This window comes from Schistocerca nitens, chromosome 4 (genome assembly GCF_023898315.1).
Source record: "Schistocerca nitens isolate TAMUIC-IGC-003100 chromosome 4, iqSchNite1.1, whole genome shotgun sequence".
In the NCBI taxonomy this organism is placed as follows: Eukaryota; Metazoa; Arthropoda; class Insecta; order Orthoptera; family Acrididae; genus Schistocerca; species Schistocerca nitens.
The window spans coordinates 620218979-620236482 of record NC_064617.1 but is presented as its reverse complement, the minus strand read 5'-3'; the positions used below and the strand labels follow the sequence as shown (position 1 = coordinate 620236482).

Below are 17504 nucleotides of genomic sequence, written 5' to 3'. Positions count from 1 at the left end.
CCTTGACCACGGGTTCACCAGGCCTTGAAACCACACAAAACAAGAACAACACCTTCACACAGTGGTGGCCATTCTAACTGTTGTAGTGAATTGCAACTGATCCTCTGTATACTCAACGATTTTGTGTGTATACGTACGATAAGCTACAGTGACATCCTACCATATACACCGGGTGTTTCACTGTCCAAGTCAGGCAGTGTAATTTATACAACTGCCGTTCAGAAACCACTGCGCAGCCACTGTGCGCCGCTGACGCGCTGCTGCTGGATTCGCCCGCAGGCGGCTGGCAAGGCGACGGGCATCGTGACGACATCGCGCGTGACGCACGCGTCGCCCGGCGGCGGCTACGCTCACATCGCGGACCGCGAGTGGGAGAACGACGCCGACGTCTCTGCGGCCGGAGCGGACCCAGCCGTCTGCCCCGACATCGCCTCGCAGCTCATCACCTCCGAACCCGGGCGTAACCTAAAGGTACGGCCGCACATGCTGCCATCTGCACAGTTCCGCAAGTCTTGTCCTTTACAACAGCGTTTCGTTATCTTTTAGGTAAGTACAGCACTTTCCTAGTAGAACCTCTCATTTGTTTCCGTAATACGTTTCAATGCACCATTCTGAAAACTCGTTATTTGCAGCATCATGGTTATTATTTCAGACTAGCTCTTCCCGGCCACGTTTGCTCAACCTCAGTCTGACTAAATGAAAAAGAATGAGAAGAGAGGGCACGTATTTCAAATATGCATGGTAATTGAATATATGTTCTAATCTTCCTCTCTCCCCTATCTCCGTCCATCTCATCCTCCTCATCCTCCTCCACCATTCTTTGCCCATCTCCTTCTCCTTGCTCCTCTCTATTCCCAACACTTCCTGCCCCCCTCCCACTTTCTTTCTGCTCCCTCTTTCACCATCTCTTCCTATCCCCCTGTCTCCCCACTCTCTTTCCATTTCCTGCTCCCACTTCCTTTGTCCATCTTATACTGCCCTCTCTCTTTAACTCCTCCTTTCCGCTTTCTACGTCCATTTCCTCCCACTCCTCTGTTCATCTTCGCTTCCCCTCTCCTCGACCCTGAACCTATTTTTTTGTTACTGCACATTCACATTCTGTAATAGTGTTCTAATCATTTTGAGATCTTTATTAACGATATTCCCCGTTATACAGTAAATACTTATTTTTATATTACATACAGGGCGTCCATAATTAGTTCCAGATTCAAAACACTGTAGAAAGACAACCAGTATTCAAATTTTTACAGCAAAGACGAGGGGGAAACGTCATGTAACTAAATAAAACTGAACGAAAATTTGACCAATAGATTGGCTCTAAGTGTCTTAACGTAAATGTGGTCGTCTGCAAATGACAGATGTATCTCAATACGACGGTTACGGCTTGAGCTGCACATCACACCATCCGTACTGTCCATTTTGCCTAGTTGCGAAAGTTATTCAGTGAATAACTGTAGTACTCTTAGTTATGTAAGCCCATCTACTACGGCAAGGTCGTACCACATCAGATGGGAAATATTGTTTTGTAACCGTCCTGAGGCCAAAACGGCAAAAAAAGCAAATGACATCGATTTGTAACTCTTGTGAGGCTGGCACAAGACATCTTCAATATACTGTACACCGTTTTCTGCCGTTAGTTGAAATCGAGAAACAGCATGTTCCTCAGCAGATCGGAATGTCTCGGGAGTCACAGTCGGAACGCGTTGCCCAGTGCATGGCTTCAGCTACGTTAATAACTGGAGTACTGGACGGGACATCATTCAGAATGCAGACCGACAATTCCAGCATTTCTGAAATGCCACCGACACAGCCGCTTCACTGACTGTGCGATGTGTGGAAGATCGCCATCTGGCACACAAATGATCTTACACTCACAAACATCCACGCTGTTGACAGGATGGAGTGACGTTGGAGAGCAGAACATCCTCATAACGTTTACCAGTGACGGTAGAGGTAACAGGACGTGCAGCAGGATCAATCTCGGAAAAAAATTATGACCCTACCATAAACGATGTCCTCAGCCTGCACCACACAGTTACCTTCATGCAATGTTTTGGTGCCGGTTGATGAGCGTGCGGGTTTTCCGTGGTCCATATTCTGCAGTTCTATATATTGACCTGTCCTTGGAGATGGAAATGGCCTTCGTCTGTCCAAAGGCATTTATTGTCTATTTCTATGAGAGCAAGAAACTACAGAGCGAATGTTTGTCTTGCTGGCAAATCAAGAGGAAGCAACTCCTAAACAAGGGCGATTTTGTACGGATCCATAGGATCTTACGCACCGTGCTCGCAGACATGTCCCACGTTCGGGCAGTCACCCGTGCGCTGCGCGTTGCACACCAGCACTTGAACCCTCTTGCAATGCGGCAGCCACGTCTTCGACAGACGTCGGATCAACTGCTTTTCTACCTCTGACACATTTCAGTTCGAATCATTTTCAGTCATTTTTTTCCAGAGTCTTAGAAGACATCGGGTCAGTGCTTTTTCTCAAACCATTTAGTGTCCGGAACTTCTCAGGGCTACTGGCGCACAGTTACCGATCTTGTAAAAGAGCATTATCAGCACCGCGTGGTCTTTCATGGAAGCAGTCATGATATGAGTCTCGGACGCAAACTGAGGAACAGCCGTTTGCCGCCTGTCTGTCGTTTTGTGTATATTTTGACGCTTGCAGAGCCATCTAATGGTCAAACTCTCGTTAAATTTGTTGTTGTTGTTCCATGACGTTTTTCCAAATTCGCCTCATTGTAAGTAGTTTTTCTCTTTGTACAGCGTTTTGAAACTGGAACTTTAACTATGGACGCTCTGTATATTAAAAATATGTATATAAAAACATGTTTATCTGAATGCAATCGGCGAAGAACTTCCGAAGATACAAGATTTTCAACAAACGAACATTTACGTCTAGTGCAAAAAGTAGCTTCAAAATTAGCGCTACAGACCTTATAGTAACCTCAATTTATAATGACATATGAAACAGAGCTTTTAAATTTTGATGAGCTACAGGTTCTTATTTTCGCAGATAACTTTTCATATTACGCTTTATGTACTTAAGTTGAATTCTCCTGACAATTTTGACATAAAGTATGTTACAGCATTCTTTTTTTTTGTCGAAACTAACTTAGAATCCATTCTTTGCACATACATATAGTAGCGCGTGAACTTTCGCCACGCTCGAGGGATCCATAATTTTAACTGTGACAGAATTCTGCTAATTAAATTACTTTCAATTTTTTCGCAAGATAGATAAAAATGTTTCTTCTGCTGACGTACAATGGTTGTGCATTGATGATCAGCGTTGTGGAGTGCCTGTTGTACCTCAACTCAGGGGTTATTTTGTTTGATGTCCTTCCTCATGGTGCAACGATAAACTTGGTAGTGTACTGTGCTACCCTCACGAAATTGAAGAAACGACTTCAGTGTGTTCGTGGTCAAACAGATGCAAACGACCGACCTTCTCCCTATGCGTGAGAGTACAAGGCCTCCCACATGTATGCGCATCCGAGAGGAGCTCAAAAAACTTCATTGGACTGTTCACCCTACAATCCGGATCTCGCACCTTCCCTTTCGTCTATTTGGCCCTATGAAGAATGTAACCTGCGGGAGGCACTACGTTGATGATGGAGATGTTACTAATGCAGCAAGACACTGGCTCCGATGTCGACCAGTAATTGGTACCATGCGCACATATAGGTTCTCCCACTAAGATGACATAAGGCCGACGAATTGAACGGATGGCCGTCGAAAAATAGCTTTCGTAGCCAGAGGAGTGGGAAATAATATGGCGTATTGGGATTCTGAACAAGACGAAGCTGCTTTCATAAATAAGATTTGTAGCATTACTTATTGAACGCCCCTCGTGTTACATAAGATCATAGGTCCGTAGTTGTCTGGTAGTTAATTCTGAGTACCATAATTGAACACAAATCAATTCAGGAAAACTGAATGAACATAGAAAGAGTCAAAGGTCACGGTATTTAAAAAAAAAGCTTTAAATGTGCCACGTTCAAAGTCTGTTCTGGATGAGCCATAATTATAGTCCCGACTGGACTAGGAAGGGTTCGATTTCGTAGTAACAGACGACTAGAACGATTAACAGATAGTATGGAGTCCAGTTGCAAGTCACGGCTTTGGGGTCTCTTCAGTAGAGGGGCCACTCTGGCAGTTTCAGGACAGGAAGTTTACACGGACGGCGCCGTCGTCACCCCGTTAGTTCCCGAGTGAGATCCGTACTGCTGAAATACTTCCGCAATCGGCGCCTGCCCCAGGAAGCTCATTCGGAGTGAACGGGTGCATCACGGTCCCGGAGCGGGGCTAAATGCTCCCCAGCTCCAGGATACTGCTGTTACTATTTTCGGTCACGTGGCCTCCGGAGGATGAAAGGCCCGCTTGGCCAGTGATCTCTGGCGGTAGACTAGTTGCCTTCTGGTGGCAGGGCGCAGCGCTGCCCTCTCGTGCCTGTCGTCTAGAGACGTCCGTTGCCAGCATAGCCGCTTTGTGTTTTTGGTTGCTGGCTCAGTAGGCGCACGGCCTCGATGTCCCGAACGCGAGCCAGAGTCCCCAGCCCTCCAATGCCTATAGATCTGACTCAATGCAGCTATCAAATCTGAATCTGTCCATGCTGGAAGTGCCTCGATCCATCGTCTTTATTTTCATAACCCCTACTAGGCCAACGTTTGAATGTCGTCTAACATTTCGGTAATTATTTCAAACACGCTGGTGACGGTAATACTGCATAGTTTTCAAAACTCAAGAAACGTTATAAGAAAATTATACTTTTGTTAATTTTACGTGAAAGTCACTCAACTCAAAAGAGACCCTTTATGGCAGTATTAATGAACTATGTTTTAGTTTACTAGAGAATATAAAGTAATTGTAAGGGAATGAGGGTGTACATGCAGTTCTGAGACTTAACATGAATTCTCACACGTACGATCTCTATATAACAATAACTATCCCCTACAAATATTGCCACACTTTCCATGGTATTGGCCTCATCTGTGCTGATACTACAATCCATGTGGCTGTCACGTCGCGTCAGAAAAGATAGCACAGTTCTGTAATTTGTACAGAACGGGCATCTTCATTGCAAGTACTTATCCCAGCACAGTGAAAGGCAAGATGTCCAGATGTGACAACCAAACAACGGTGCTGTGTACAAACGACATAGTGCTGTCTGTATCACCTGCCTGATACAGCACAAAGAATATTTTCTAGTAATAAAGTAACCAAGGCTAGAAAGCGAGATATGTTGCACCTTCCAGTGTGGATGAATTCATTAACAAGTTGAAATTCAGTTCTGTACATTCATTGTTTAATCAATTGTATTTTTCCACTTTCCCCCATGAACGACGGACACGACAGACCTTGCTGTCGAAGGGTCGCTTGCGTCTCTCAACGATTCACACAGCGTTACAGTAGGTGTAACCTCATCGGAGAGGTATCTGTTGAGAGGCCAAAAAACGGGTGGTTCGTGATGAGGGGCAGCCGCTTCCCCAGTAGTTACAGGGGCAATGGACTCGGTTGTTGTGTGATTTCCCTCGTAATACCAGTTAACACGGTCTTACTGTGAGCGTACAGCGAATGGCTGAAAGCAAGAGAATACTACAGGCGTTATTTTACCTTGTATATGCTACTCTGCTGCGTGCTTGAATAGTGATGGCATCAACTAGATTATAACATTCCGAAGGTAAATTAGTTCCCCATTCGAATCTCTCAATGGGGATTGCTCAGGAAGAAGTCGTCGTCAGGAGGAACAAACACGCATTCTTCGGGACAGAGCGTAAAATTTTCGATCCCTTAATCATATTGATAGGTTAGACAATTTCAGAAGGGAAATGGATAGTTTGAAATTATATGTTTTGAGAATTAGCGGAGTTCGTTGACGGGAGGAAGACCTCTGGTCAGGTGAGTACAGGGCTACAAATACAGAATCAAACAGGGGTAATGCAGCAGTAGAACTTCTAATGAACAGCAAAATTTAATTGCTGGTAACCTGCTATGAACAGCATAGCTAACACATTGTCATAGCCAAGAAAGACAGGAATCTAAGACCCACCACAGTAGTGCAGGATGAAATGCCATCTAGTTTCCCACATGATGAAGGTATTGAAAGAATCTGAAGACATCAAAAATATTCAGATATTAAAGGGAGAAGAATATTTAATTGTGATGAGGAACTGGAATTACATAGTAGGGAAAGGAAGAGAAGGAAAAGTAGTGGGTGAGTAACAGATTAGGGGGAACGAATGAAAGGGGAAGTCTCCTGTAGAATATTGAACAGAGTGTAATTTAATCATGTCTCACCCTTGATTTACAAAACATGAGAGAAGGTTGTGTATGAGGAAGAGATCTGGAGACAACGGAAACTTTCAGAATGATTGTCTGATGGTAAGACAGAGATCTGGGAACCAGAATACAATATGTAAAGTATCTTCAGAGGCAGATGTGAACTCTATTCACAATATGTTGGTTTTGAATTGCATATTAAAACTAAACAAATTGCGAAACGGTGGGAAATTAAGGGCATGGGATCTGGATAAGTTGAAAGAAGCCGTATTAGCCAATGAGTTGCTCAGACAGGGGGAAGGAATGCGGTAAAAGACGAGTGGGTAGCTTTCAGAGATGAAATAGTGATGGCAGCAGAGGATAAAACTGGTACAAAGACAAAACCTACTTGAAATCCTTGGTTGATAAAAGGAGGAGAAATAGAAATTCAGCAAATGAAGCAGGCAAAAGTGAATGCAGACGTTTTAACTAATGGGACTGTCAAAATTGTAAACAGCTAAGTAGGAATGGCTAATGGTCAAATGCAAGTCTATAGAATCACGTGTAACTATAGGAAGGTTAGATACCGCCTATGGGATAATTAAAGAGACAATTGCGGAGTAGAGAAGCAGCTGTATAACATCAAGAGCGCTGATGGGAAACCAGTAGCAAGCAATGAAGAGAGAGCTGAAAAGTGGAAAGGGTATGTAGACGAACTATACAGGGGAAAATATCGTGAAGGCTGTATTACAGAAAGAGAAGAGGGAGTAGATGGAAATAAAAAGGGAGATATGATAGTGTAATATAATGTGATAAGAATTCGGCACAGCACTGGAAGAACTACATCGAAACAAGGGCCCTGTAGAAGACGACGTTGCCGCAGAACTACTGGTAACCTTTGGAGAGACAGCTATGACGAAACCGTTCCACCTGGAGAGATGGATATATGAGCCAAAACACCATCAAACTTCAAGAAGAATATGATAATTCTGATTCCAAAAGAAGCAGGTGCTGACAGTGGTGAATGCCAACGAACTATCAGTTTAATAAGTCATGGTGGGAAAATACTACCAAGAATTCTTTGGCGAAGAATGGAAAAATTTTTGGACGTCCATCTTTGCAATAGTTACAAGGACCGTTCAATGTAAAATGAAAAATAAAGCGCCTGCAGCCGTCTCATCTGCATTTAATTTGTTTACGCATGCAGTTCCGGTGTTCTTTTACAACATCTTCGGGCTCCTTTATCACGTAACTTAGGAAGAAGCAAATCTCGTATGCAGACGAAACAGGAGCCGTTATTCATGTTTGATCCTGCTACGACAGTACACGAGACTGGGTTCCTCCTAATTTACATTGGTCGAGGGGTCTGAAGATGGTGTATTGCAACACCGAAACATTGCGTAAATAAATTAAATACAAAATAGATGACTGTAAGCGTTTTAATTTTCATTTCAGTGGAAAAATCGGTATAAGCGATCCTCAGGGAAGATCGGTTTGGATTACGGAATAATACAGGAACTTACGTTAGAAGATAAGTTAAGGAAAAGTACGCCTACGTTTACAGCATTTTTAGACTTAGGGAAAGCTTTTGACGATGTTAACTGAAATTCATTCTTTGAAATTCTGATCGTAGCAGGGTGAAATGCAGGAAGCTAAAGGCTATTTACACTTTTATAGAAACTAGACAGCAGTTCTGAGCCGAGGGGCGTGAAAGGGAAGCAGTGGTTGAGAAGAGTGAAACCTCATCTCGATCACACGAGCAGTCCTTGGTTGGAAGTGAGGTGTTCATTTCTTCGCGGTACTTAAACGATCTCTGTTTATAACTCCCGAGTCTGGCATCAGAACCAACAACCAACTAATGCATTTAAGCCACGCAAATTTAAGGTTATGCGTATTTCACAACGTAGTTAGAAATGCGATCCTGGTCAGCTTCACAGCTGAAGTCTAGCCTCATTTGGAGACCAGCAACTAAATACAGCAAATGAGCCGCTTTAACCGACGTCAGATACATGGGGCATTAGCTACACTACAGTTCGCATAAATATAAACTGCCAGTAACAAGCCCAGCCACGTTAAAAAGAGAAAAACACCAACACTAATACTACAACAGTCTTCATCTCCAGGTCATAAACTAGTGAGTGCTCTACTCAACAGTTTGAAAAACCAATGACAACCGACGTAACTTTAGTCTGCAAACCCAATGAAGTGCAAACAGTTACTCAGACCTAGAGATAAAACATTAAATATGGGCACGAACGCCTAGCAACGTATTAGAAAATTTTGCTGAATTACGCTGACCCCATGCCGGATGAGGAGCAATATAACCAAGAGCCACGTTTACTTATTTCTTGCAACCGGGAAACTAACCCCTTCTCATTAATTTTACAAACGTCGTCGGAATGGTACACGGTAAAATGACGACGTAGTATCATCACACCACAATTAACAGGTGCAATTCTAATCGGCGCAGCACTTGAAACCACATGAATACTTACACAATAGTTAGAGCTAGTCACAGCTTAATTAACATAAAACGGATTATTCTCAAAGGAAAGTACGCAAGCACAACATATCACCAAGTGCGATAAATTTTAGTCGCTGCCCGTATGCCCTTAACAGCAGCTAACATCGCCAGAAAAAAACATCAGCATTGTACTAGCAAACATCGTCAGCTGGAAGCCGGCGGTTGGTCCCTCCCATCTGCTAGACGCTGTAAATGCCACTTTTTCTGCTTCTAATATTCACGCGATTTATCTGTTTATGGTTTTCAGGTGATAATGGGTGGTGGACGCCGCGAGTTTCGACCGAAGACGTCCGACGACGAGGAGGAGGGCGGCAAAGGGAGGAGAAAGGACGGCCGTGACCTCATTGAAGAATGGAAGGCCGACAAATCGAGGCGAGGATTGTCCAACAAGTACGTCTGGAACAAGGATCAACTGCTCCAAAACGATACCGTCGCCGCCGATTACATACTGGGTATTAAATACTATACTTAATATGGGCACCTTTTGCTCACTCCTTTTAAATCCTTCTGAAACAGGCCAACCATATTTCATCATCTGTAAGTGCTGGTTCGCCATCTGATGCTCTATTATGAGATCATCCTTGACCAGTGATTCAGTAAAAGTGCCTACACGGTAGACACAAAACGAAATTTCTTGCCTTCCATTCCGCAAAGAACTCCGTCCTGCCTATCCGTTTATCGTGTCAGTCATTTGAAGCGCTAATGGCGTGACGTGTTATTAGAGCATCTATCTGCCGGCTGTTAACAGCGTGCCCTATAGACCAGAACCGGTCCGTCTCCTGAAGACACCGAGCGAGGTGGCGCATTGGAACACGCTGGACTAGTATTCGTGACGAGCACTATTCAAATAGCAGCCTATTCAGATATAATAATCCCGCCACTTCTCTAGATCACGTGAAATGGTCGTCGGAAAGGGAACAGCTGATCTTCCCTACCCTTCTCCAACAGTTGAGATCCATGAGTAATGATCCCATAGTCCACGGCACATTGAGCCCTGAAGTTCCCTCCTTACCGCTAGTAACTCCATAGTCGTTCTCATTAGCCCCAGAGTGTCCTCTCAACAAGACAAGAAAACACTTTTTGAGAAACCAACTCAGGTTCTCTTGAATTACTTAGCCACAGAGGTAATTCATGAACAGCATTCCAGGGTTTGTTTCACAACAGGATAACTCCCGCCCATATATGGCTGTTGTAACATAACATGCCTCAGTCACCAGATCTGTGTCCAATCGAAGACATACGGAACATCATCGGACAACAACTCCATCGTCGTTCACAAACAGCATTTTCCGTCCCTGTAGTGAGCGACCAAGAGCTACAGGCACGGAATTCTATCTCACAAACTGACGGCCGGCAATTGCACAACACAATCCATGCACGTTCGCATGCTTGTATTCAACGTTCTGACAGTTAAACATTTTACCTTGAGAAACGTATTCCCTAACTTCATTACTTTGCATTAATTATTTTTTGGTGATGCGATTTTTTTTCCCGGCGGTGATCTTTTTTTTTTTTTTTTTTTTTACAATTCTCCACCGAGGAGTGAGTAGCACTTGCATCGAACGTCCTCACTTTTTATTGGATATATTCCAGTTACTGTGTTTACCCACAGTTTTTGCCCGCTACACACAAATACTGTGATTCTGTCCCTTTTTCTTATTAGTATTTTCCAAACATTCCATTCCTTCCAGATTCTGCGGACTGCCTGTTCATTTCCTGTCTTACCTATTTATCTATATTTAAACATCTTTCTGTCGCACTATATCTCAGACGCATCTGTTCTATTTCCGGTTTCCTCGTAGTGAACGATTCACTTCCATGTCCTGCTGCACTTCTGACGTGCTTCAGTAGATATATCACCCTCAAATTGAGGCCGATGTTCGACCCACACGGATAGCTGAGCTCGTGGACGAGTCGCTTCTGGGATTAGGGGAGGGGAGCTTACCCCGTCTCTTCGATTAACTTTGAGAGCAGTTGAGTTGGCGAGCCTGGATGTGGTTTTTGGGAGTTTCCTACTTACAACTAAGTAAATGCCGGACTGGTACCCACGTCCCACCACAGATACACGATACGAGAACGCTTAGAAATTATTGCCACACTTGAACATAAGAAACATAAGATTTATTCTTGACGAAGACAGGTGAGGGTATACACAGACTCCGTCCCATGTGAACTGGTGACTTCAAGAAGGGCACCCGGTCACCCACTGCACGAACATCTGCCGGTCGTTCACATAACAATGCTGCCCACGTTAAAGAAACGGGAAAGGACAATGAAGAAAAAGAAGAAGAAACGAATGCCACTGTTTGATACCAGTAAGACCTCATCTGCCCAGGAATACTGTTACTGAATTTTCTAGTCTGCGTTTTAAACATGTCATCCTTCTCCCTTCTGCTAGTCCCCTGTAGCGTCTCGATCCACAGTTTGCTCCAGTTACACTGTTCATTTGATTCAAGAGTTCCCGCAATTGTTCCTCACTTGCACAAAAGATAACAATATATCCTTTCAGATGTGCATTTTAATCCCACTCCTGAATTTTTATATATTTATATTATATAATTACATCACTGTTCTGATGACACAAACTCGCCTATTGATAAGTTTACCAGTAATTAATTAACTGACTTAAGGCAACCAGGTAGTATACTTCCGTACTTCCCCTATACTTACAGTCAGGTGGTATCGTGCCGGACCTCCTTTCGCCCGGCGGAGTGTAGCAACCCCACGTGTCATGGACTTAGCAAGTCGTTGGATGTCCGCTGAACTGAACCATAGTGCTTTCATAGCCTTCCATGAATGCGACAGTGTTGCCGGTGCAAGTTGGTATGCACGAACTGACCTTTCAATTACGTCACATAAATATTCGATGGGGATCATGTGGGGCGGTCTGGATGGCCAAATCATTCATTCGAATTGTTCATAATATTCTTCAAATCAATCACGTGTAGTTATCACCTGATGGCATGGCGCATTGTTATTCACAAAATTTCCGCCGTTGTTTGGGAACTTCAGGTTCATGAATGGCAGAAAATGGTCTCCAAGCAGCCAAACATAAATATTTCCAGTCAGTGATAGGTTCAGTTCGATCAAAGGACCAAGTTCATGCCATGCAAACGCAGCCTGCAGTTTCATAGAGCTTGCATGGTGCCTTGTTAACAACCTGGGTCCGTGGCTTCGTGGGGTCATTGCCACACTCGAACCGTACCATCAGCTCTTACCAATTTAAATCTGACCAGGCCACGGTTTTTCAGTCGTCTACAGTCCAATCGATATGGTCACGAGGCCAGGAGAGGCGGTGTAGGCGATGTTGTGCTGTTAGCAAAGGCATTGCGTCGGTCGTCTGCTGCCATGGACCATTAACGCAACGTTTCGCCGCACTATCCTTAGGGATATGTCCGCAATAAATCCAAGGCAGCTATTTCACGCAGTGTTGCTTGTCTGTTAGCACTGACAACTCTATGCAAAAGCCGCTTCTTTTGGTCGTTAAGCGATGTCCGTCGGCCACTGCGTTGTCCATGGTGAGAACTAATGCCTCAAATTTGGTATTCTGGGCACACTCTCGACACTGTAGGTTAAAATGGTTCAAATGGCTCTGAGCACTATGGGATTCACTGTTTACGCAGGACGAACCAAAAGTTGCACACTCTGACACCATAGCGCGTTTCGTCGCGGATTAACAACGTAAAAACGTCTGTTACAAAGTTTCGTCCTTCCATATTTTTGTTAGAAAATGGACGTCAAATAAATGCACTTTGACACTACTGTAACCACTTGTTCAGCAAGAATCGTCATTAAATAAATACTGCCACGCTGACTACTACTTACGGTAGTGGGAAGAGTTTTGCGTTAGAATATTCGAATTAACGAGTGCGATTTCGGTTCTAGGTGTAGTTTTTTCTCTGATTCTGATATTCCCATTAATGCTTTTGTATGCATTGTTTATTGCACGATGTGTACCGTACCCCACAAATTATTAAAAAATTAAAGAACTTAACAGTTTTTGGTCGTACATGTAAAAAATACTCATGAAGTGTAATATTCAATTAAAAATAAATAACCTGTCGTAACACTGAAATAGTTACAAAAATTTTCATTGTAAAGACTTGAAACGTACATACGATATTTTGTAGGAGGGAGATACACGGAGCTCGATTTGAGCAATTGCACTAAAGACTGTGTTACTTGTGAGAGACATGCAGCCACTGGTAGTGAATTTAAAATACTGCGCAGTTGCAGTATTTTAAATGCACTACCAGTAGCTGCATGTCTCTCACAAGACACACAGTCTTTAGTGCAATTGCTCAAATCGACCTCCGTGTAACGCCCAACATCTAGCGATTAGCTGCATCATGTTTCTGTTAACTCTTCGCTTAAAACTTCAATGATGAAAACGACTGTATTCTCATTTCTGTGTTAGTACTAAATAATTCTACTATTTTTACATAAGACCTGCTGTAATTCCTGTATTACGATCCAGAAGGCAGAAACCATATTATTCTGTCTAAAACCGAATTACACAAAATTAAATCTAAATGCGGAATCAAACTTGCGTGCTTCAGTATTCCAACGCAAAACGCTACCCACTGCAGTAACAGGGCAACGTAGCTATACTGTTTGGATCAAGATACTTGTTAAAATTGTGTGTCACAAACTACATACAACTTTGAAACTTCCTGGCAGATTAAAACTGTGTGCCCGACCGAGACTCGAACTCGGGACCTTTGCCTTTCGCGGGCAAGTGCTCTACCACTGAGCTACCGAAGCACGGCTCAAGCCCGGTCCTCACAGCTTTACTTCTGCCAGTTCGCAGGAGAGCTTCTGTAAAGTTTGGAAGGTAGGAGACGAGGGACTGGCAGAAGTAAAGCTGTGAGGACCGGGCGTGAGTCGTGCTTCGGTAGTTCAGATGGTAGAGCACTTGCCCGCGAAAGGCAAAGGTCCCGAGTTCGAGTCTCGGTCGGGCACACAGTTTTAATCTGCCAGGAAGTTTCATACCAGCGCACACTCCGCTGCAGTGTGAAGATCTCATTCTGGATACATACAACTATCTTTAATGACATGTTTTACTCCAGAGTTAACTCGCACAAGGTAAGTTGTAACCCTGCGCGGAAATGAATTTTCGCTCTCAGCGCTTGGAGAGTGCACACCTCTCCGTTCTGAATCTCCATTTTCTGTCACGAACTGAGCTGCGCAATTTGTCCGTTATGAACGAAAAATTCTCTGCTCACTTAGGTGCGGGCGGAGCTACACTGTAGGAACTGAGGCAGATGCACACCATTTACTCTGCAGTCTTTCTCAAAAAATGGCTCTGAGCACTATGGAACTTAACATCTGGGGTCATCAGTCCCCTAGAACTTAGAACTACTTAAACCTAACTAACCTAAGAACATCACACACATCCATGCCCGAGGCAGGATTCGAACCTGCGACCGTAGCGGTCACGCGGTTCCAGACTGAAGCGCCTAGAACCGCTTGGTCACAGTGGCCGGCTGCAGTCTTTCTCTAACTATTTTAAAGGAACTATTTTGTAAAAAGGTATCGAATTGCCACCCATCTGATAGCCTCACGTGTAAGTCTTCTCATGAGCTGCGTATTAGTTCGCTAATGGTTACATTCATTGTGACACGTCATCATTAAGTAAACCACTAGGCGACATTCAAACAGCGCGCAATGAAAAATTAAGTATGCTATGAGTTTGCGTTTATTGCATGTTACGTCACACACTGCTGCATAGGAAATTAGCTAACATACTGAATATCTCTTTAAACTAGAGATGGAATCTATAAAAAAATGGTTCAAATGGCTCTGAGCACTGTGGGACTTAACATCTGAGATCGTCAGTCCCCTAGAACTTAGAACTACTTAAACCTAACTAACCTAAGGACATCACACACATCCATGCCCAAGGCAGGATTCGAACCTGCGTCCGTAGCCGTCGCGTGATTCCAGACTGAAGCGCCTAGAACCGCACGGCCACACCGGCCGGCTGGAATCTATACATCCAATCTCGGAAAAAGGTTTGTATGTACTGCACACACTTCTATTCACACTTGGAAATAATTGAGTGTGATACATTCGTAACATCTATCATATCTTATAAATAGTGCTCATTATCAAAACAAGTTTTTTCCCAATGACAGCATTCAAAGTGGAGTGTATTTTGCCATACACTTTAGTTAACACGTGAAACATTCTTGACTACTGCTATTACTGCTGTGTATGAGGAATGACACTCTTTTCAATGGTATAAGTGTATTTATTTTAAGGGTCTTCAATAGCTGGTGAAATCAGAATTAGTATGGCTTCGTAGCAACGGTAGCGAAGAAACTGTACGTTTATTTTTACAATGAGAATGATCTTTCCATCACATATTGATCTGGCTTGTCTTCAACTGTTTCTTTAGTGATGTATTTTTTTAGAATTCCGTCACAATTGCAACGGCTTTAGCATGGCACTGAATACACCCCGCTGTATTTTGGCAAAAGAACACAGTTTTAATGTGGCAACGAGAGAAAGGGAGGAATATTTTCAAGACAGTTTAAAATAAATGTCTCTTTCTGTAGTGATTTCAGCGTAATCCGGTAACCTATTGCGCTTTGAACAATAATCGGTCGCACTGGTGTAAACCGTTACAGTCTCATAATCGTTGAGTTTCCACAGAGGTCTAGGCACAGTTGGGTATTACACCATTACCATTGGCAAGCGACAGTTGCTATGGTCGCCTGCAGGTGCTTTGCCTCGATGAGAGCGCGTATCCTGCAAATTATGTCTCTCGCTTCCTTAAATAGAAACACCATCATCCATGACAACAAGCAACAAGTGGAAACTAAATGCAGTAAATAACTTGCTGCAGTCACGTTTAATGGTCGCACTGGCTGCAACATTGGCAGCAGGGCGCTCAGAACACTGGCGACACTAGCGCTCAGAACACTACTGAACGCTCGTTGTCTCTCAGGGAATCCGTGACGCCAGGTCTACAGAAGGATCCCAAACACGACCGCCATCGTTCGTAACTTCGACGATCAGACAATCTGTTGCAGTGTCGCTCCCGAGTTAGCTGACAGTTTCTGCGAGATAGGAGTTTGTATGAAGGCTTCAGCTTTAGAACTACACGTTCCCTACCATGATGGAACCATCCACAAGGGAACCCCCACTACTACCGTTTCTCTCTCCCTTACTACAACGTCTGTGCGCTGCTATGAGTCAAGTAATTTTGTACGTACTCTTCATGTGATTGTAGGGTTGCCAAAATGCCATTCTTTGACGGGGTGATATTTTGTAACAGACATTTTTGTACTGCTGGTAGCAAATTAAGGCGCTGTGGCGTCAGAGTTTGCGAATTTTTGTGCACCTTACGTCTGTCAATTATAAACGAATAAGTTGGCAGTTTTTGTGCTCGTAACATCTAAACTAAGCTTCCAATCACAACCATCTCGTACTGCTATTTTGCCTCAACGAATTTTAAAGACTTCTCCTGAATCGTGAAATTCATTCTTCAAGAAAAAATCCACGTTCACACATTTTAATGTCTTCTCATGGCTGCTGAAAGAAACAAGTAGACATTCGAGTGCGCTTAAAACCCGTAAGTTGAGTGGAGAGAAACAATTTTATTTCTCGTGGTTCACTGATGCTATCAGACGGACAGACACGTACACACACATCGACAAGTGAGCGCTTGAGAGAAAGGTAATTTAGGAATCGCTGACATGAACTTAACAAAGACTCACTTCGTACTTCACGTTATAGAACAATGTAACAAATCGTACCTTACATTGTAGAGGATTGTAACAAGTGCAGTGGAAGCAATTCGAAGATTCTGGATTATTTCATCGTATGAAGCAACGTCTTAAACATTCTAAAGTTCATCACAGCAGTTTGAATATCCCTACTATAGGTTTAAATGTTGTTTCTACAGAATATTGTTTTCTGGGTGAAAGCCAAAACTACCAAGTGTCTATACATCACGGTTAACAGTCAGCTCCTAGAAGCATTAGATTTACTTAGAATATGATCTTTAGTATAGTAAGAAAGTAGTAAAGCAAACTATTTTACATTGTTACCTTCTTCTTTAAGTGTTGAATATCTTTTTTCATAGGACTCTTCGAGGACTCTCACATGCAGTATCACCTTGACGCAAATCCGGAAACAGAACCAAGACTCTGGGAGATGACAGAAGTTGCTATTCGTACTCTGCAGAAGGAGCCAAATGGTTTCATACTCTTCGTCGAAGGTAAGCAAATGATGAAGCAGCTTCACACAATACATTACGACCTATTAATGTTTCTAAGGACGGCTTTAGGAAGGGTATCAACTTACTGAGTAGCTGTCTAGCAAATAACTTATATTGAAATTTGATTAAGGAAACTCAGGTAACACTCTCTGTGTTACGATGTCGCTTTCAGTATATTTATACAGCCTCTAATACGTGTTTTGGAAGAGATTTTGTACTTGGTCTTCACGAATTATTCGCAAGTCAAAAAGTACCCATCTGTTTTGTAACTGGAGCTGTTACGAAGCAGTGATTCATCGCCATTCTAAAGTAGTGTTGCAAACAACGTTAACTTTTCCACAGTAAAAGTCGATGCACCACTCTAAAAGAATGTACCTGATTTTGAATATCTCTTGGTAAAAATCATAATAATCCCGCAATACCCCTTTTCTCGGCACCACTACTGCAATACACATTTCCTAATTATGTAAATTGCTATGATGGTTTATTT

At 43.2% G+C, this 17504-nt stretch overlaps 1 protein-coding gene across 1 annotated transcript in view; it reads left to right on the top strand.

The window, feature by feature from the left end:
• LOC126251543 (membrane-bound alkaline phosphatase-like) overlaps nucleotides 1-17504 on the top strand; it is a 104567-nt gene that overhangs the window by 60391 nt on the left and 26672 nt on the right. Inside the window, exons 4-6 of the mRNA XM_049952053.1 lie at nucleotides 280-471; nucleotides 9035-9239; nucleotides 16880-17014. Of these exons, the coding sequence (XP_049808010.1) occupies nucleotides 280-471; nucleotides 9035-9239; nucleotides 16880-17014 (532 nt within the window). The remainder of the gene's footprint in view (nucleotides 1-279; nucleotides 472-9034; nucleotides 9240-16879; nucleotides 17015-17504) is intronic.